Here is a 20,543-nt window from a genome sequence, read left to right as displayed (position 1 = left end):
AGAGTTCTTTCTCCCACTCTGGACATTTCACAGATATATAAAACTCACTTGCCTAGTTTCCAACCCTGAGAATCATGGGTATCTGCCAGGTGTCGGATTTCTTCAGCCTTCTTTGTCCATCAGATGTTCTTGAGATCTCTTGTCCTTTTTTGGACCTCAGCTGTGCTGTCACGCGCTGGGCCTATAGTAATTGGCTTTTGAACAGGATGTGCTCTTTGTGCTCAGTGGGAAGCCGGGGTGCCTCGGCTGAGAGGTCCTATGGATTTTCCTATACAAAGTCTTTAGAAGCTTAAAAGTTTAGCAAAGTTCTTTATTATTGCTTAGATCTTCAACAAACAATCTTAGATCTTCAACAAATCAAACAAATGCTTCTTAACTTGTCTACAATGGACAGGCAACTTGCTTGGAGAACTATTTCTTTCCTTTACGAGGAAAACCCTTTTTAACCCCTCCCTGGGCAATCTGCTTTCTAGGCTTTGATAGTGTGGGCTCTACTCCCGGCTCCAAAATGCTTCTTGGGTACCCGAGTAGACCTACCAACCAAGGCTCTGAAGAATTTCCAGCTGGAGTCCTTAGGAGTTTTCCCACAAAAGTTGTAGGTCTGTTTCTCTAACCCCAACAAGGGTTGTGCTGTAAAGCTGTTCTCTTAAAAACCTTTTCTAAGAGACTGTTCTTAAAGCTGTGAGGCTGTAAATTCCCCAGCCAGAGCTTCTGGGACTGTTTCCCCCTGGATTTTGTAAGAAACGAAGCTTCTGCTTCCCTGGAGACTAGGATGCGGAACAATGGCTTCAAACTACAGGAGAGGAGATTCCATCTGAACATGAGGAAGAACTTCCTGACTGTGAGAGCCGTTCAGCAGTGGAACTCTCTGCCCCGGAGTGTGGTGAAGGCTCCTTCTTTGGAAGCTTTTAAACAGAGGCTGGATGGCCATCTGTCAGGGGTGATTTGAATGCAATATTCCTGCTTCTTGGCAGAATGGGGTTGGACTGGATGGCCCATGAGGTCTCTTCCAACTCTTTGATACTATGATTCTATTCTATGATTCTCTACAGGTAGAAAACTTTCACGTCCTGTAGCTGAGCTTCCAACTGTAAGACTGAACTAAAATGGTTCCCTTTCCCTCCTGAACCTGGAAAAAAGGGCGGAACTAAAACTTAACGATGATAGACAGGTGGCTAGCCTCATGACTGCAGCCTAACAGGAATCATCCAACTGCAAAATGCATGGTCAGAACAAGCACATGCAAACGAAAGGGAGTTTGGAGCTCCTGGTATAGCTGTACCAGCACACAGCTTTTGCACTGGTGTAGATCTTTTTCTTAGCAGCACAGTTGACGTCTCTCTGCTGTGTTTGGAAAGCTTTCCTTTTCTTGTCAATTAGCTCTTGGATCTTGTTGTCATTTTCGTCAAACCAATTTTGATATTTCTTGGTTTGATATCCAATAGCTTCTTCGCAGGCTGTGATGATGGAGGTCATCAGTTTGTTCCAATGTTCCTCAACATTTTCTGGTGTTCTGTGCGTAGATGGTCCTTGAGTGCTGTTTGAAGATGGGCTCGTTTGGAGGGTTCCTGAAGGGCTTGAGTGTTCATGTTGCACCTTGCCTTTCTTCCTTAGAGTCTGTGCTTGGGGGCGATCTTGATAACCATCGTGGATTGCATCGTGGGAAGACAAGCGGACAAATGTCAGCGTGCTGGAAGAAGCAAAGACCACCAGCACTGAAGCGATAGTCCTCCGCCATCAACTCCGCTAGACTGGCCATGTTGTCCGGATGCCCGACTACCATCTCTCAAAGCAGTTCTTGAGTTGCTCTACTCCAAACTCAAGAACGGAAAATGGAATGCTGGAGGACAGGAAAAGAGATTTAAAGATGAGCTCAAAACCAACCTTAAAAACTCTGGCATAGACACTGAGGACTGGGAAGCCCTGGCCCTTGAGCGTTCCAGCTGGAGGTCAGCTGTGACCAGGAGTACTGTAGAATTTGAAAAGTGCAAAAGAGAGAAACGTGCCAAGAGGAAGGTGTGTCAAGCCAACTCCGACCGAGACCGCCTTCCACCTGGTAACCGATGCCCTCACTGTGGGAGAAGATGCAGATCGAGAATAGGGCTCCACAGTCGCCTACGGACCCACTGCCAGAACACTGACCTTGGAGGACCATCATCCTCGGACTACAATGAAAATCAGAAAATCTGTCTGTACAGGAGTTGATTATAAATTGTATGATTTTAACTGTATTTGTGTTTAGATTGGCTGCAGTAATGCTGGAGCGGCCTAAATCAGAGGAGTCCTCCATGTGCGTTGCCATGAGACCGATGCAGGAGAGAGGGAAGTGGGAGGAGTTTAGAGGGGAGAGTTTGAAAAAACGACAGTTAAAAATCAGTTAGGGTTTAGGTTTAGAGGAGTGAGCAGGTTTAGGTTCAGAGGAGTCAAGAGTTAGGTTCAGAGGAGTGAGGAGTTAGGAGTTGGGAGAGAAGGAAAGGAAAGGTGGCGGAGTGACTTGTGAAGCAAAGCTTTGAGACTTTGAAAAGCTGGGTTTGGCTATTGGAAGTTTCTCAGGCTAGTGCAGCCGAATGGTGAAACATAGCTGGTATTCTGTTAGTCTAAGGAGAGGCTAAAGAACAGTTTACTTAGTATTTGATCTAGGGAGGATCAAATAAGGGAAACATCCCTGTATTGAAACTTTGTCTGAAACAAGTGCTCTACGTCAGAAAGATACTGTGTTACTTGAAAGAATGAACTGTTAAAGTTACAAGTATTATTCCAAGTGCAACAAGGAAAAGTTACATCTTGCAACCACACGCTGTGTACTTAATAAAATTGTTAACTTTTATTTGAAGATTGCCTCAGCTCCGTCTATTCTGTGTCCAAAGTGCCATTTCTCACAATATTACAAGTTACCTTACGTGGTGGCAGAAACGCAGGGAAAAGTAACCAAATAAATCTACATTCTTCTCTCCAGTCACGCTACAGTATATACAGTGTAATTACTACTAAGTTATTACTTTCTTAATAAAGGAGGAGGTGCAATTGAACAGCCTCCCTTCCAACTTGATGGTAAATTTGGTTCCAAATCGGCAACCTCCATTGCAAATCAGCCAGTTCTTTTTAAAATTGGGAACTGGGGTAAAATCTCCTGAATACTGGTTCCTTTCAAATTGGTGGCAACAATAAATCATCCCTCCGCTCCCTTGCTTCTTTTCACTGTCTTACTAGCCATCCCCTGCATACTTTTTAAAAATGCATAGATCTGCAAGTTGGGCCATCACATCTACTTTGTTAATGGAGCATACTATATGATCATTTGCATTTTCTCAGACTTAGAAGGCTCAAGTTTATTGAGCAAACCTACTATGCTCTTTTTAGCAACCACCAGTCTCTCTGGTGTCTTCACAAGGCATGCTTTGTGGATGAACCTCGGAGAGCCAAGCCCCTCAGAAAATTGCAGCGTTCCATGTTGTTTACTTCATTCCAGAGGTATAATCATAACAAGGAATTATTTTTAGCACCGAAACAGTTTGCTATGAAGTTTATGCTTATTTCTATCTTTATGGGTCACTTTAGTCAAACTGCACCAATTTTTCTAATCATGGAATCATAGACGATACAATCTTAGAATCACAAAAACAGTATGTTTGAGCGAGTGTGGACAACGAATGATGGGATTCGTGTCTGACTTTCAGACTACTAAGACTCCCATGAATGAGATATCTGGGCCAAGCTTGGCACACGGAACCTCCATGACCAACAGAAAATATTGGAGGGATTTGGAGGGAATTCACACTAATAGGATCCTAGAGTAGAAAGAGACCTCCAAGGGTCATCTAGTCCAACCTCCTTCTGCCATAAGGGAAAAACACAATCAAAGCACTCCTGACAGATGGACATTCTTCTGTTTCCGCCATCTGCTTCTTTGGCCCTGGAACTCAACAAAAAAGCTCCTGTTTTGTAGCAGGTCTCCTATGAGGGGGTGAGGTGGTAGTCCTTTGTGATAATATACATTTTTCTCAGGAGGAGGCGGTGGTTCACAGTATCATAGGCTGCTGACAGGTCTATGAAGATAGTGCCTGATAGCCTTATATGAAATGACTCTGCTTGTAGTAATTCCACCTGCGAGTAATCCTAAAGCTTCATCCCCAGGTTTATAAGGATTATTTAGAAACATAAAAGAAATAGAGAAAGTTAAGTGACTTATTAAGTACCTTAGGTGAAAAGGCTTTAAATTTAAATATCCAGTCCATTTCCCTTTGGGATAGTAGTTTTTCCAAGTCCATATGGAGTTTTGGAGTAATACATTCCAGAGCACAAAATTTAAAAGAGTTAAACGAATGTGTAAATTGTGTAAAGTGTAAATATAGAAGGGACTCGATAGATAGACATTTGATTCTAGATTTATGTTCAGAGATTCTAATTCTCAGAGGTCTGGTGGTCTTTCCGATATACCACAGATTACAATCACATGTCAAGAGATAAATGGCATTGCTGCTATTACAAGTGGAAAAATGTTTAAGTGTAGTGCCCACTTTGTTCCTATAGTTGTGTGGCTCCTTAGTCTTCCATGATTGCGCACAGCACAGCATTTACTGTGTCCACAGGGGTAATGGCCTCTCAAAGTACTTTTAGGTGAAATGGTGGGAGTGATTAAATCTGTGTGGTTTGAAAAATCTCTAATATTTTTGTTACATCTATTGACATAGATGGGTAATTTTTCTCAAACTAGAATATCTTGAAGAAGATGCCAGTGTTTCTTGAGGATCGTTTTGCTGGCTGAACTGCTGACCTGAAGGTTAGTGGTTTGAATCCACGAGACCGGGTGAGCTCCTGTCTGTCAGCTCCAGCTTCCCATGCGGGGACATCATCATCATCATCATTTAATTACTTATTAATCGCCCTCCATCCAAGATGCTCTAGGCAATTTACAAGCTAAAATTGTAAAGGATAAAAATACATACATACAGATATTGATAAAATTAACATAGATCAAAAGCTCTAGTAAAAAGCCAAGTCTTAAGTGCTAGGGTAAAAGGCCCTAACTCACACATGGCTCTCATGTAGGGCGGCAAGGAATTCCACAAGGCAGGGGCAGAAATAGAAAAAGCCCTGCGTCTGGTCCTTTCCAAGTGCACTTCTCTAGGACCCGGTATATAAAGTAAGTCACGTTGGGATGGTCATTGCGACCTCCGATGATGGGAGAATGAGAGACGGTCCCTAAGGTACGATGGACCCTGGCCGTAAAGAGTTTTAAAGGTCAGAACTAGCATCTTATACAGACCATGGTACTCAGTTGTAAGCCAATGTAAATGTTGCAGCACTGGTGTTATATGGCATTTCATGGGCGTTCTTGTGAGTAGCCTGTCTGCCGCATTCTGAACAATACGGAGCTTTCGGGTCGTAGACATCGGAAGGCCAACATATAGGGCGTTGCAATAGTCCAGGCTAGATGTGACCGTGGCATGGATGACTGTTGCTAGAGCCTCATCAGATAGGTAGGGTGCCAATTACCTCGCTTGTCGTAGATGGAAAAAGACCTGTTTGCTGGCAGCAGCGACCTGAGCTTCCATTGTCAGCTGCGAATCCAAAATGACACCCAAGCTCTTAACGGTAGGCGGAGATAGGGCAGCACCATCGAAGGTGGGTAGCAAATGGGTCAGACCAATCGAGCAGCCATGCCAGAGAATCTCAGTCTTTGCCGGGTTCACCTTCAGTCTACTAGCACGTAGCCAGTTCGACAGAGCCTCCAGACATAGGGTGAAATTGTCTGGTATTGACATTGCTCCAGGCTCCAAGAGCAGAAGGAGTTGGGTGGCGTCCGCATATTGATAGCAGTCTAGGCCGAAACTCCGAGCCAAACTAGCAAGGGGTCTAACATAGATGTTGAAGAGAAGAGGGGAGAGAATTGCACCTTGGGGTACCCCACATAGGAGGGGAGATCTTTCAGAGACTTGATCCATATACTCCACGCTTTGTTTCAGAGAAATGAGTCGAACCAATTGAGGGCCTGACCGCAAACTCTGGACATGGCAAGACGATATATCATTAGATCGTAGTCGACGGTGTCAAACGCTGCGGTAAGGTCGAGAAGTACCAGTAGCGCTGATCTGCCGTTATCAGACTTTCGACGAAGTTCATCTGTAATGGCAACCAGGACTGTCTCTGTCCCATGGCCAGGGCGGAAACCTGACTGGAAAGGGTCCAGGCTGCCAGGCATATAGCCAGGGGGGGGGGGGCTCGGGGGGCTTCAGCCCCCCCCCCCCCGAAATTCTCATGGTGGTTCGCGAAAAGGCCTTACTGGTGCATTACTTAAACTGTTATGTTTATTCATATCATGATCTGATCACCATACTAAATATATCCCATATGCATGGGGGTATTGGGGTAATGATACAAAAGGTTTGCTAGGGTAGACCCTCTTTCACTCAGACTCAGCTCCCCCCGAAACTCAGCCCCCCCCCCCGAAACCCCCCCTGAAAAGACTCACCCCCCCCCCCCCCCCGAAATGAAATCCTGGCTACGGGCTTCCAGGCCACCTGTGTCATCCAAAAATTGTTGCATGAGAGAAGTCTCCCACAGGAGGCATCCGTTGGGCAATGTCCTTGCAGATCGCCAACTCTCTCACACCAGAAGCGACTTGCAGTTTCTCAAGTCATTTCTGACACCATAAAAAAAGCATATGAATCTGTATTCTAAATACAACACACTAAGAAGCACAGAACTCTACAGGAATTTCATCCGAGTACATATATTTTACATTGGATTGTGAGCCTGATAAATTGGGTTGGTTAGAACTAACAGGAAATACAAGTCTGGAAGAGTTTTTAGAAAACCAGAGAACAAGAGAGCACCTTATGATGAAGCCTGCTGAAGGAGTTCATTCAGTACATAAACAAGGTGCAGAGCCAATTTTGTCACTACACTTTTATAAAGGCCAACACCGCCAGTTCTACCAGGATGCGGCTCTATGTAGTACTCACCAGCTAGTCTTCAAGAACGCTTACTCACACTCCGAAGAAAGCTATGGCACAAAAAGGATGTCTGATTCTCCTCCTTGTGGCTATACTTTTGCTGGATCAGATCGTTGGCCAGGCTTCCAAAGCTAGAAAACACAGTAAAAGGAGGGTGAAAGGTAAGCAATGATCAAACTATTGATTTTCTTTTTAAACTAATATGTAATATGGTATTTGATTACATCCAGGACAAACTTATTTGCTTCAAGCATTTATTTTTTGCTACATTGCTTCATCTGAGTTGGATAATTCTGTTTGTGTTTTCTTTAATTGGATTTATATCCCAGTTTTTCTTCATCATGAAACACAAATTGGTGTACAGTACAGCAGTGTTTCTCAACCTTCCTAATGCTGCAACCCCTTAATACAGTTCCTCATGTTGTGGTGACCCCCAAACATAACATTATTTTTGTTGCTACTTACTGACTGTATTTTTGCCCAATTCTGTCATTGGTGGGGTTCAGAATGTTCTTTGATTGTAGATGAACTATAAATCCCAGCAACGACAACTCCCAAATGTCAAGATCTATTTTCCCCAAACTCCACCAGTGTTCACATTTGGGCATATTGAGTATTCATGCCAAGTTTGGTCCAGATCTTTCATTACTTGAGCCCACAGTACTCCCTGGATGCATTGACCAAACTCAAGGTCAATGCCCACCAAACCCTTCCAGTATTTTCGAAGGCTTTCATGGCTGGAATCACTGGGTTGTTGTACTTTTTTTGGGCTATATGGCCATGGTCTAGAGCAGTGGTTCTCAACCTGGGGTCCCCAGATGTTTTTGGCCTACAACTCCCAGAAATCCCAGCCAGTTTATCAGCTGTCAGGATTTCTGGGAGTTGAAGGCCAAAAACATCTGGGGACCCCAGGTTGAGAACCACTGGTCTAGAGGCATTCTCTCCTGACGTTTTGCCTGCATCTACGGCAAGCATCCTCAGAGGTAGTGAGGTCTGTTGGAACTAGGAAAAAGCGTTTATATATCTGTGGAATGACCAGGGTGGGGCAAAGGACTCTTGTCTGCTGAAGCTAGTGAATGTTTCAACTGACCACCTTGATTAGAATATAATGGTCTGACAGAGCCTGGAGCAAACTTTTGTTGAGAGGTGATTAGATGTCCTTGTTTGTTTCCTCTCTGTTATTGTGTTGTTGTAATTTTAGAGATTTTTTAATACTGCTAGCCAGATTTTGTTCATTTTCATGGTTTCCTCCTTTCTGTTGAAATTGTCCACATGCTTGTGTATTTCAATGGCTTCTCTGTGTGATGCTTGCCATAGATGCAGGCGAAACATCAGGAGAGAATGCCTCTAGACCATGGCCATATAGCCCGAAAAAACCTATTTATTTATTTATGATTATTATTTTGAGGTTTTATATACCGACCCTCTCACCTTCAAAGAGGGATTCGGACCGGTTCACAACATGTGTTAACATACAAAGAATATACAATAACAACACAATGCCACTTCATTACACGATTAAAATATCAGCACCATATACATTAAAACATTATCATCACAGTTAAAAGAGCCAAATCGTCCAACACCATCACAATCCCATTCATCATCCTCCTTTCATGTGGGCAAAGAATTAAATCAGTTGTCAAATGCCGCGTTCCACATCCAGGTCTTTGTTAGTTTCCTGAACGTCATGAGGGAGGGGGCAGTTCTGATTTCTAATGGCAGGGAGTTCCAAAGTCGAGGGGCCACCATCGAGAAGGCCCTGTCCCTCGTCCCCACCAGCCGTGCTTGTGCAGGCGGTGGGACCGAGAGCAGGGCTCCTACAACAACCCAGTGATTCTGGCCATGAAAGCCTTCGAAAATACTGGAAGGGTTTGGTGGGCATTGACCTTGAGTTTTGGAGTTGTAGTTCACCCACATCCAGGGAGCACTGTGGGCTCAAGTAATGAAAGATCTGGACCAAACTTGGCATGAATACTCAATATGCCCAAATGTGAACACTGGTGGAGTTTGGGGAAAATAGATCTTGACATTTGGGAGTTGTCGCTGGGATTTATAGTTCACCTACAATCAAAGAGCATTCTGAACCCCGCCAATGATAGAACTGGATCAATCTTCCCATGAACCCCTATGCCCAAGAGAAAATACTGTGTTTTCTGATTACCCCTCTGACACCCCCCTCGCAACTCCCCCAGGGGAGGAAACACTGCAGTACAGAGTTCCTGGATGCTAAGATTTACTTATCACCAGCAATGTTACTATGTGCATTTTTCATATAGTTTTAGAAAATAATTTTCCATAAGCACATTCTCTCCCCCACTCCACAAAAGCCATCATTTATTTATTTATTTATAGCCACAATTGTACCCCACCCTTCTCTACCCCGACAGGGGGGCTCAAGATGGCTTACAATGGCACAACATCGTGCCTCAACAACAATCACCCAACATTTCAAAAATTGCAAAATATTAAACAGAGTTAAAACAGATTTTAAAAAAATTAAAAACTTAGAAAACATGCCATCTAAGTTCATGGTCTGAGTCTGTTCCAAGGTCAGCTGCACATCATGGTAGGGTTCTTACTCTCAGGTTATCATTTTGGTGTGTATTGATTTGCTCTAAAAATGGATGGCCAGGTGTCATGAAATCTACCTTTCAGTCGACTAGGCCGAAGCCTGCATGACAGTGGCTGTCATCTTGGAAGGCAGGCAGAGCAGGAGGAGGAGTCAAGCCAACTCCTGATTGGGTATAGCAATTGGGGGAGGAGTCGGTTGACAGAGGGAAAATAAGCTGTGAGCTTTAGACAGAGAGGAAGAAGTGTCTTAACATCAGACAGGGAAAGAAGTGATTTTTGAGGAGAGGAAGCTAGATAGAGCAGGGATCTGACAGAAAAGGAAGAGCTTTTAGTGAGCCTTAAGTTTAGGGAATAGGCTGAGACAACGGCTAGGATTTTTACTGTGTTGTTAGGGCCAGTAAAAGAAAGATTTGTCTCCTTATACTAGGGACAGTATAGGGGAGTTTATTGCCCTGTGCAGACAGGAGTCTGTTCTCAACTGATACTGTGTCTAAAGATAGAACAGTATGTTTAAGGAGTCTCACAGTTGTTAAAAGCTTTTCTGTCAGGGGAACTGTTTGTTTAAGTAACCAAGTTTCTGCAACTGAATCACGCTTCTGTACCACTCATTTCTATGAGTCATTGTTAATATAAAGTTCAATAAACTCTTTCTAGTTAACTTTTAACTGGTGTATGCCTCAATCTATACATTTCCTCAGAACTCATTCTGTCAAACCATTTTTAAAGTCCAGTCAGCCAGTGAGGAAGCCATAGAAGAACAAGGGCTCAAACACACCTTACCTAATACACATTCACACCTTTGGTTCCTCAGGCCAATAATTCTGAGGTGGTGGCGGCTAATACTACCAAGAACATTCGGTCACTTGTATATGAAACATAGGGTCAGTCTAAAATTTCGCTATATTGGTGGCAGAGGTGGGATTGATTTGTTTGTTCCCCCCTGCCCAGATACCCTTTAATTTCGTTATACCAGGCAATGTTACTATGTGCATTTTTCATATACTTCTGGAACATGTTTCAGAATGTTCCCTTCTGGCACATGTTCCGCCGAGAGAGACAGGCACAGACCATCAAAATGAGGCTTTAACACGGGCAACCCTGGTATTCTGAAGCAATTAGAATTCTGGGAAATGTAGTTTAGGGTGGGACCTTTTGAATTCTCTGTCATATGGGTCCTCACTTTCCCAAACTACTTTTCCCAGAATTCTGCATACCTTGTGCCCCCTCCTCTCCAAAAGGTTTGGTGTTCATTCTCTAAAGGGATATCAAGATAAAGGGGATTTTAGTAGTTGAATCAACCCTGTGAAGTAAACAAAGTTAAGAGACAGTAACGCCAATGTTTACTTAGTAGATTTCAAATTATTATTAATATTTCAAAGGCTGGATGGGCATCTGTTGATTTTGTCATTTGGGAGTTGTAGTTGCTGGGATTTATAGTACACCTACGATCAAAGAGCATTCTGAACTCCACCAGTGATGGAATTGAACCAAACGTAGCACACAGTTCTCCCATGACCAACAGAAAACACTAGAAGGGTTTGGTGGGCATTGACCTTGAGTTTGGGAGTTGTAGTTCACCTACATCCAGAGAGCACTGTGGACTCAAACAATGATGGATCTGGACCAAACTTGACACGAATATTCCATATGCCCAAATATAAACACAGATAGAGTTTGGGGAAAACAGACCTTGACATTTGGGAGCAGTAGTTGCTGGGATTTATAGTTCACCTACAATCAAAGAGCATTCTGAACTCCACCAACGACTGAATTGGGGCAAACTTCCCACACAGAACTCCCAAGACCAACAGAAAAAAGGCCATCCAGTCCAACTCCCTTCACCAGGGCAAGAAAATGTCATCAAAGCCCTCCTGACAAAGAGCCATCCAGCCATAGATATAGTATCATACATTTGAAAGGACAATGATATGTTGCGTGTTCCAGAGTAGGCAAACCAGACAATCTCGACATCAACACTGACAAAGTAAGAGCAAAAAATACTGTTTAACCACAAGCATAAAGAAATTACATATATTAGAAACCAACACTTTCTAATTACTTCACTCTCCAGATCACCAAACTGGGCCACAGCAACGTGTGGCAGGGGACAGCTAGTTGAAAATAGAAATTCAAGGAGATAGCTCTTGTAGTTTTGTTGTTCATAAAAACTTTTTTAAAATCTCAAAAATCAGTGGATGTGTGAAATGTTCTGAAACTTGGTGGCAAGGGGGATAACAGTGGTAAATGTGTTCTACAATTGTAGCAAGTTTCATCCTGATAGCTCTAAAATTGAGGGAGAAAGGAGCCCCGGAAGCTTCCCCGCTTGCGCAATTACATAATGAAAAAATAATGAAAATTTTATAATGTTACTATAGTTTTGATACAGAGACCTTACGATATTTTAGAAACACTTTATAAACAATTTGCCACCGCCCCTAATTTAGTAACGAGTATTTAAACTTTTTTATTAATTGCACAGGCCTAGTAGGCATACTAATATATGTCAACATTTCCTTATTTAAGAAAAGAATGGTGACCTAAAGACCCAAATTGACAAGCTTTGGCAAGAGGTAAACTCCTTGAAAGAAATGCAAGCACTACAGACAGGTAAGTCTGGAATTTTTAATAACCGATTTGTACAAGGAAATGAAAAATACAATTTTTCTGTTGCCCTGTATAGCAGTGGTTAGAGGACTATTTGGAAAAGAGAACTAACGAAATGCATGGCTTTAATGGTGGATAAACTGGCACAATGTTTGTGCAGGTACAGCTGTACCAGGAGCTCCAATTCTGTTTGCTTTGCATTGAATGTTTGTTATAGTCCTAAATTTCTGGGACTCTGCAGATAGGTGGCTTCTTTTGGCTGCAATCATAGGGCAAGCCACCTGTCAATTATAGTTAGGTTCCTTGGTCCCGCCCCCTTTTTGAGTTTTAGAGGAAATAGGAGCCATTTTGAGTTCAGTCTACACAGAGGAGCTTTCCATACAGGACATGAAACCAAGTGCTCCTGTAGAAAGCTTCGTCTTCTAAGGCTTGGCCGGGGAGATATACAGTCTACAGCTTGGCCAAGGATTATACAGCCTTACAGCTCCTTTGCTGAGGGACTTCAGCCAGCCATCACGGAAACCTGAACTCCTTTCCCCCTGGAAGTCTACAAAGCTCTGCTTGGTAAGGGTCACTCGCGGAAGCCAGAAGCAGTTGGTACCGGGTGTAGGGGCTCCACGCTAACAGAGGCAAAGACAGACTGCCCAGATTAGAAGTTAAGGATTTCCTCATTAGTTACAGTTATGAAGATAGTGCCTGTTCCCTGTGGACAAGATTGAGAGAGAGCCAATAGACTGTTAAGAAAGCCTTGAAATACCTGTTTGTTTTCATTAATAAAGAACTTTGTTGAACCTTTAAACAATCATAGAATCATAGAATCAAAGAGTTGGAAGAGACCTCATGGGCCATCCAGTCCAACCCCCTGCCAAGAAGCAGGAATATTGCATTCAAATCACCCCTGACAAATGGCCATCCAGCCTCTGCTTAAAAGCTTCCAAAGAAGGAGCCTCCACCACACTCCGGGGCAGAGAGTTCCACTGCTGAACGGCTCTCATAGTCAGGAAGTTCTTCCTAATGTTCAGATGGAATCTCCTCTCTTGTAGTTTGAAGCCATTGTTCCGCGTCCTAGTCTCCAAGGAAGCAGAAAATAAGCTTGCTCCCTCCTCCCTGTGGCTTCCTCTCACATATTTATACATGGCTATCATATCTCCTCTCAGCCTTCTCTTCTTCAGGCTAAACATGCCCAGTTCCCTAAGCCGCTCCTCATAGGGCTTGTTCTCCGGACCCTTGATCATTTTAGTCGCCCTCCTCTGGACACATTCCAGCTTGTCAATATCTCTCTTGAATTGTGGTGCCCAGAATTGGACACAATATTCCAGATGTGGTCTAACCAAAGCAGAATAGAGGGGTAGCATTACTTCCTTAGATCTAGACACTATGCTCCTATTGATGCAGGCCAAAATCCCATTGGCTTTTTTTGCCGCCACATCACATTGTTGGCTCATGTTTAACTTGTTGTCCACGAGGACTCCAAGACTTTGGAGTCCAATCTAAAGACTTTGTTTTGGGTAGGTCTAAGGGCCTTTAATCTGAGGCAGCCCCGGCGTCCCATTGGGTACACAGAATTTATGTCCTGTCTACAGTCTTATGCACAGGCCCAGCGTGCAACAGCACAATGTTATATCACATGATAATATTGAGTTTAACATACTATGGACTGTTAAAAAGATAAATGAATATGTCTTGGAAGACATCATATCCAACTCTCACTTTAGTGAAGATCACAAAACTAAGGATCTTAAATTTGGTAATTGCTGTGAAGTGCATGGCATATGTTCTGTACCAGAAACTAGAGCTGATGTGGTCTATCCCATGCAGTTTTCTGAATTAGCACCCCAAACCAAATCTAAAGCTAACCAAAAACTGATGTCTGAACAAAAGATTTCCACAATGACCATTCTGGCTAGGCAATTCTGGAAGTCGTAATCCAAAAATGTCCTATCTCCAAGTTTTGTTTCTGTTTAAATCAGTGGTCTCCAACCTTTTTTTTTTTTTTTTTTTACCAGGGACCACTTTGAGCAGGGACTTTTTGACCAGGGACCACTTGACCAGGGACTATTTGATCAGGGACTGCTTTGACCAGGGACCACTCTCCAACATTAGTACCAAAAAGGTTACGAATCAGTTTTTGGTTAGCTTTAGATTTGGTTTGGGGTGCTAATTCAGAAAACTGCATGGGATAGACCACATCAGCTCTAGTTTCTGGTACAGAACATATGCCATGATCAGAGACAGGGAAGGAATGGCAGGAAGAGCGAAAGGAGCAGAATTAAATTAAATTAAGAGGAAGGAGGCTCGTAATCCAGATTTTCATCCTCGCAGCCCACAGCATAAGAACCACTGATTTAAATAGACACAGATCTAATATTGTTTTGAACTGTGATGTGTAACATTGTTTAACTCTATTTTATAATTGTTTTTAACACCTCAACTTATGTTTTCCATATCCTTTACTGTATGTGTGTGTGTGTGTGTGTGGCTTGTTTGATTTAAAAAAAGTTCAAAACTCGTTTTGGATGTAGAGGGCACTGGTGGTCCACATGTAAAATCAATTCCGATTTTCACAGAAAAAAAGTTCAAAACTTTGCTAAACTTCCAAGACTTCCGAATCCTTTGTTAATAGTTTCAAAGTGTTATTTCCTGTTTAATTGGGTGGTCTTTACTTTGAAAGTAGTTGTTTTACTCCAGAAGGGGTGCGGGAAGCAAAGGGAAGAAATCCATCCACTCTGGTTAAAACTGCTCTTGCTTAAGACTGAAGTGGGAGGGAAAGGAAAGGAAGGGAATCCAACCACATCGGTTTAAACTGATGCGGGAGGGAAAGGAAGGGAAAGGAATCCATCCACACCGGTTCAAACTGACGTGAGAGGGAAAGGAAGGGAAGGGAATCCAACCACATCGGTTTAAACTGATGCGGGAGGGAAAGGAAGGGAAGAGAATCCATCCACACCGGTTCAAACTGATGCGGGAGGGAAAGGAAGGGAAGAGAATCCATCCACACCGGTTCAAACTGACGTGAGAGAGAAAGGAAGGGAAGGGAATCCAACCACATCGGTTTAAACTGATGTGGGAGGGAAAGGAAGGGAAGAGAATCCAACCACACCGGTTTAAACTGATGCGGGAGGGAAAGGAAGGGAAGAGAATCCATCTACACCGGTTCAAACTGACGTGGGAGGGAAAGGAAGGGAAGGGAATCCATCCACACTGGTTTAAACTGATGCGGGAGGGAAAGGAAGGGAAGGGAATCCAACCACACCGGTTTAAACTGATGCAGGAGGGAAAGGAAGGGAAGGGAATCCAACCACACCGGTTTAAACTGATGTGGGAGGGAAAGGAAGGGAATCCATCCACATCGGTTTAAACTGATGTGGGAGAGAAAGGAAGGGAAGGGAATCCAACCACATCAGTTTAAACTGATGCGAGAGGGAAAGGAAAGGAAGGGAATCCATCCACACCGGTTTAAACTGATGCGAGAGGGAAAGGAAAGGAAGGGAATCCATCCACACCGGTTTAAACTGACACGGGAGGGAAGGGAATCCAACCAAATCGGTTTAAACTGACGTGAGAGGAAAAGGAAAGGAAGGGAATCCATCCACACCAGTTTAAACTGACATGGGAGGGAAAGGAAAGGAAGGGAATCCATCCACACTGGTTCAAACTGACATTGGAGGGAAAGGAAGGGAAGGGAATCCATCCACACCGGTTTAAACTGATGTGGGAGGGAAAGGAAAGAAAGGGAATCCATCCACACCGGTTTAAACTGATGCGAGAGGGAAAGGAAAAGAAGGGAATCCATCCACACCGGTTTAAACTGATGCGGGAGGGAAAGGAAGGAAAGGGAATCCATCCACACCGGTTTAAACTGATGCGAGAGGGAAAGGAAAGGAAGGGAATCCATCCACACCGGTTTAGAATGCTTCTCTAGTTTGAACCAAGGCCAGGGAACAGAATAATTTCCGACTCACTTACTTATTCATAAGAGAAATGGCAGAAAAAAGCATTGGAAGGGCAAAGGGACTTCTGGTTTCCTTAAAAACTTCAAAATTGCTTCAAAAAGGGATTTTTTCCAAATTATGAAGATTCCAGCTGAACCTAACCATGCCTTATACACACACACACATTGCTTTAAACCAAGCAGGGAATAACAATGTAGTACAAAGCACAGTGGGTCAGTTTTGGAATAGAAGATTTAGGGAATTCTGAGTGCTGAAGCCCAAAAGTAAACTGCCCAAGGTTGTTTAGCTCACATTTGGAACAGCCCTTTAAAATTCCTTGTGCAATATTTGTTTGCTAAGCATTGGGTTGACCTCATGCACACCTAGCTTTACTTTGGCACTTTGCAGCTCAAATTAATGAAAAGGCCTTCAGATCTCAATCTCTAGTCCAAAGCCAAGTATACACCTATTTCCGGATAATTCAACCCTCCCTGTTGTCAATATAAACATCATTTTTTCCTTGCTGGGTGTCTTGAAACCAATGTGGCGAGGCAGAAGGGGCTGGGTTTTTTCCCCAAATAGAAATATGGTAGTACAAATAATATTCCCCAAGTCGTTTTTAGCTTCCCGCTTCCTCCACCCCTTCTCCTGAAATTCCCAAAACAAAACAGCTGAAGAAAATCACAGGTCAAATTATTATTATTATTATTATTATTATTATTATTATTTTAAAAACCCACTTAATCTCCCCAAAGGGGACTCAAACCGGCTTGCCATAAAAGCATTAGCACAGAATGTAAAATATACAAATATACAAAAATTAAAACAGAATTCAACACGAACAGCAGTAAAGATGTTTAGTTAAGATCCATCAAAACATGTTCTGGTCAAGAGTACAGAATACTTGAGAATTAAAAAAAGAAATATATTAATATAGAAAGAAGGGGAAGAGGAGAGAAAAGAAAGAAGGAAAAGGTGAAGGAAAGAAAAGAGGGGGAGAAAAAGAAACAGAAGAAGGAAGATAGGAGAAAGAAAAGGAAGAGCCCACTCCGAAGATACCTTGGAAGTCAACAAACATTTTTTTTTATTTCTCCTCTATATTACTTATCTATGTGTGTGTGTGTGTGTGTGTGTATTCTTTTTTTCTTTTCTTCCTCTTTCTCTCTATCCATTACCTTTCTTCTCTTTGCTTACCTTCTCTTTTTCTTCTCTCTTTCTTTTCTTTGTCTTTTACCCTTTTTTTCTTTTTCTCCTTTCTACATTGTTTTATTGTTTTTAACAAAAAATCTTAATAAAGATTATTTTTTAAAAAAAAGAAAACAGCTGTGAGTTCTGGGTAGAGAAATTAGGCATCACTTAAGCTGGGAGGTATTTTACAGCACCATAAAAAGGAAATGCCAGAAACTCCCCGTGATCAAAGGGGTCCACGCTCTTGTTACATCCCGAATAGACTACTGCAACGCACTCTACGTGGGTTTGCCCTTGAAGACTGTTCGGAAACTTCAAGTGGTCCAGCGAGCGGCAGCCAGGCTACTCACCGGAGCATCAGCTCCACTGGCTGCCAGTTCAGTTCCGAGCACAATTCAAGGTGCTGGTTTTGGCCTACAAAACCCTGTACGGTTCCGGTCCGGTGTATCTGTCTGAACGTATCTCCCTCTACGTCCCACCCTGGAGTTTGAGATCATCTGGGGAGGCCCTGCTCTCGACCCCACCGCTATCACAAGTGAGGTTAGTGGGTGGGGACGAGGAGCAGGGCCTTCTCAGTAGTGGCCCCTCGCCTGTGGAACTCACTCCCAGGAGAAATCAGGGCATCAACATCCCTCCTCTCCTTCAGGAGGAAAGTAAAGACGTGGTTGTGGGACCAGGCCTTTGGGCAATCTGACAACTAGATAAGGACATTCAGACGATTAGGACAGACAGGATTGATAATGTGGAATTGGAATTTGGACTATGAGATAGCGATCGCTGACCGTCTATGAGGAGTAATTGGGTTTGTATTGTTTTATTAGTTTTATTGGTTTTATGGTTGTAATGCAGGAATTGTTGTTTAACTGTTAATTGATGTTAATTTGTTTTTACTACTGTTATGTGATGCTGGCATCGAATTGTGCCTTTGTAAGCCGCCCTGAGTCCCCTTCGGGGTGAGAAGGGCGGGGTAGAAGAAACCGAAATAAATAAATAAATAAAATAAGGGGGAAGTCTGTGATCAAGGGCTTTTCATCACAAAGAATGGAGTGACAACACCTCCCTGTGGCCAAAATCGAGCACAACCTCCAGGACGCCAAAGTTGAGAAAAATGCCGACATATACCTGGGAAGATGCGAACACAATGATGGACAGGGTATAGGGATTTTATCTTTGAAGATCCCCACTGCTATCACCAATTGCAAGGAGGTGCTTGTGTGTTGCTGAGGTTGGCAATGGCAGGCCCTAATAATCGAGGTATTTTACCTCAGACACTTTTTAATCCCACCACTGCCACCGATTGTACAGATGTGGATGTTATGGAGGGAATTTACCTCAGGCCTCAATGGTGTAGAAGAGTATATTATGGAGGAGGCCAATTATTATTTGTAAATTAAGGTAACTGCCACCAACATGAGGTATTTGAGGTACCACCGATGAGATCTGGCTCTACAGACACAGATTAGTTGAGATGAGACGGTTTTCAACAAAAGATAACAAGTTTATTGTGTACAAAGCTTATAGTTGCAGGCTGTTAAATAACTTATGGAACTTTGAATATCACGTGGTTTATAATACAGTCCACTCTTCCAGATAACACAGCTTGTGGCTAACTTTCACTGAGGTGAAGCTCTCTAGTGAACAATGTTTCACTACTATATATAGCCTTTCAATTTGTTCTTCCCTCGATCAAATCTCTGATCTCTAGTCCTTCCTTAACTAGGGATCTTAACTAGGCTTCCTTTAGTTTTCTTTGACTAAAGAATCTGGCCAGGTTTCTTTCTTCAACCCTCCTAGACTGAAAAAACACCAGCCGCTCACACACAAGCCTCTCTCTCAGGCCCTTCCAAGCCTCTCTCTGCTGCTTTTTAAAAAAACGCCCATAACTTTTCCTGCTTGGCTCCGCCCACTTCTCCTTCTCATGAGCTAGCCAGCCTTGTCTCCTTGGCAACGCTCACTGTGGATTCAAACCAGATGACTCCAGTTTTAGCTACTGTTACAAACACAAATACATACCCTAACAGTTAAACACAAACATAATAACAATGACTTCTGCACATACCTCTATCTGTTGTCTGTCCTGTCTGTTTTATGGCTTTGAATGTTTGCCCTGTATGTGTTCTCTAATCTGCCCTGAGGTCCCCTTCAGGGTGAGAAGGGCAGAATATAAATATTGTAAATAAATAACTAATGCCAGATCCAATTTTGAGTAATGGTAAGAACTGAAGCAAAATGTAACTGTGTCCATCCTCTTCCATTCACAGTCTGTCTTCGTGGAACAAAAGTGCATAAGAAATGTTACTTGGCATCAGATGGCGCCAAACATTTTCATGAAGCAAACGAAGACTGCATAGCCAAGGGAGGGACTCTTGCCATCCCGAGAAGTGTGGATGAAACCAATGCCCTTCGAGATTACACCAAGAAGAGTATGCCAAATGTGGGAGATTTTTGGCTGGGTGTCACAGACATGGTCAGCGAGGGGAAATTTGTTGATGTCAACGGAATGGTCCTCAACTACTTCAACTGGGACCGATCACAACCCAATGGAGGGAAACGGGAAAATTGTGTCTCGTTTTCCCACTCAGCTCAAGGAAAATGGGTCGATGAAGTCTGCCGTACCGTCAAACGATATGTGTGTGAATTCCTTATCCCATAGGCTAATTTGTTCCTTTTAGGCAGCTTCCTACCTTCTTCTGAGAAGACACATTGTTAATGATGTACACCAGTATAACAGCAGCATATATTTTGTCTTTCTTTTGTTCTTTGTCATTGAAGAGGGAAGCATCTACAATTTTCCAGGGATCATCCGCCTCCCTCAATATGAACATGCAGTGACCAGGGAAAGTGGTGGGTTGTTAGAATTGTGCATGGAATTTGTTCCTACTATTTCTACCATTTCTTCCAAATCTGTTTCTTTGGAAGCACAAAACAGGAATCATAGAATCATAGAATCAAAGAGTTGGAAGAGACCTCATGGGCCATCCAGTCCAACCCTCTGCCAAGAAGCAGGAATATTGCATTCAAATCACCCCTGACAGATGGCCATCCAGCCTCTGCTTAAAAGCTTCCAAAGAAGGAGCCTCCACCACACTCCGGGGCAGAGAGTTCCACTGCTGAACAGCTCTCACAGTCAGGAAGTTCTTCCTCATGTTCAGATGGAATCTCCTCTCTGGTAGTTTGAAGCCATTGTTCCACGTCCTAGTCTCCAAGGAAGCAGAAAACAAGCTTGCTCCCTCCTCCCTGTGGCTTCCTCTCACATATTTATACATGGCTATTAGGCCTGGGTAACAAC

The 20,543-nt window shown here is 43.1% G+C and overlaps 1 protein-coding gene across 1 annotated transcript; it reads left to right on the top strand.

Moving 5' to 3' along the window:
• Positions 1 to 6,943: 6,943 nt before the first annotated feature.
• On the top strand, positions 6,944 to 20,423 carry CLEC3A (C-type lectin domain family 3 member A). The gene is made up of 3 exons (XM_060788476.2): positions 6,944 to 7,117; positions 12,054 to 12,137; positions 19,516 to 20,423. Exons 1-3 carry the CDS (start codon positions 7,009 to 7,011, stop codon positions 19,905 to 19,907), a joined length of 585 nt encoding a protein of 194 aa, XP_060644459.2. The 5' UTR covers positions 6,944 to 7,008; the 3' UTR covers positions 19,908 to 20,423.
• Positions 20,424 to 20,543: the final 120 nt, after the last annotated feature.

This window comes from Anolis sagrei, chromosome 8, assembly GCF_037176765.1.
Source record: "Anolis sagrei isolate rAnoSag1 chromosome 8, rAnoSag1.mat, whole genome shotgun sequence".
Taxonomy (NCBI): domain Eukaryota; kingdom Metazoa; phylum Chordata; class Lepidosauria; order Squamata; family Dactyloidae; genus Anolis; species Anolis sagrei.
The sequence above is the reverse complement of the archived record's forward strand: the minus strand, read 5'-3'. Positions and strand labels throughout refer to the sequence as shown.

Excerpts from the sequence above, each read along its gene's own strand:
- CLEC3A (XM_060788476.2), top strand. The coding sequence starts at position 7,009 with ATGGCACAAAAAGGATGTCTGATTCTCCTCCTTGTGGCTATACTTTTG. Across the intron at positions 7,118-12,053 it reads CAGTAAAAGGAGGGTGAAAG|AAAAGAATGGTGACCTAAAG; the intron begins GTAAGCAATGAT and ends TCCTTATTTAAG. Across the intron at positions 12,138-19,515 it reads AATGCAAGCACTACAGACAG|TCTGTCTTCGTGGAACAAAA; the intron begins GTAAGTCTGGAA and ends TTCCATTCACAG.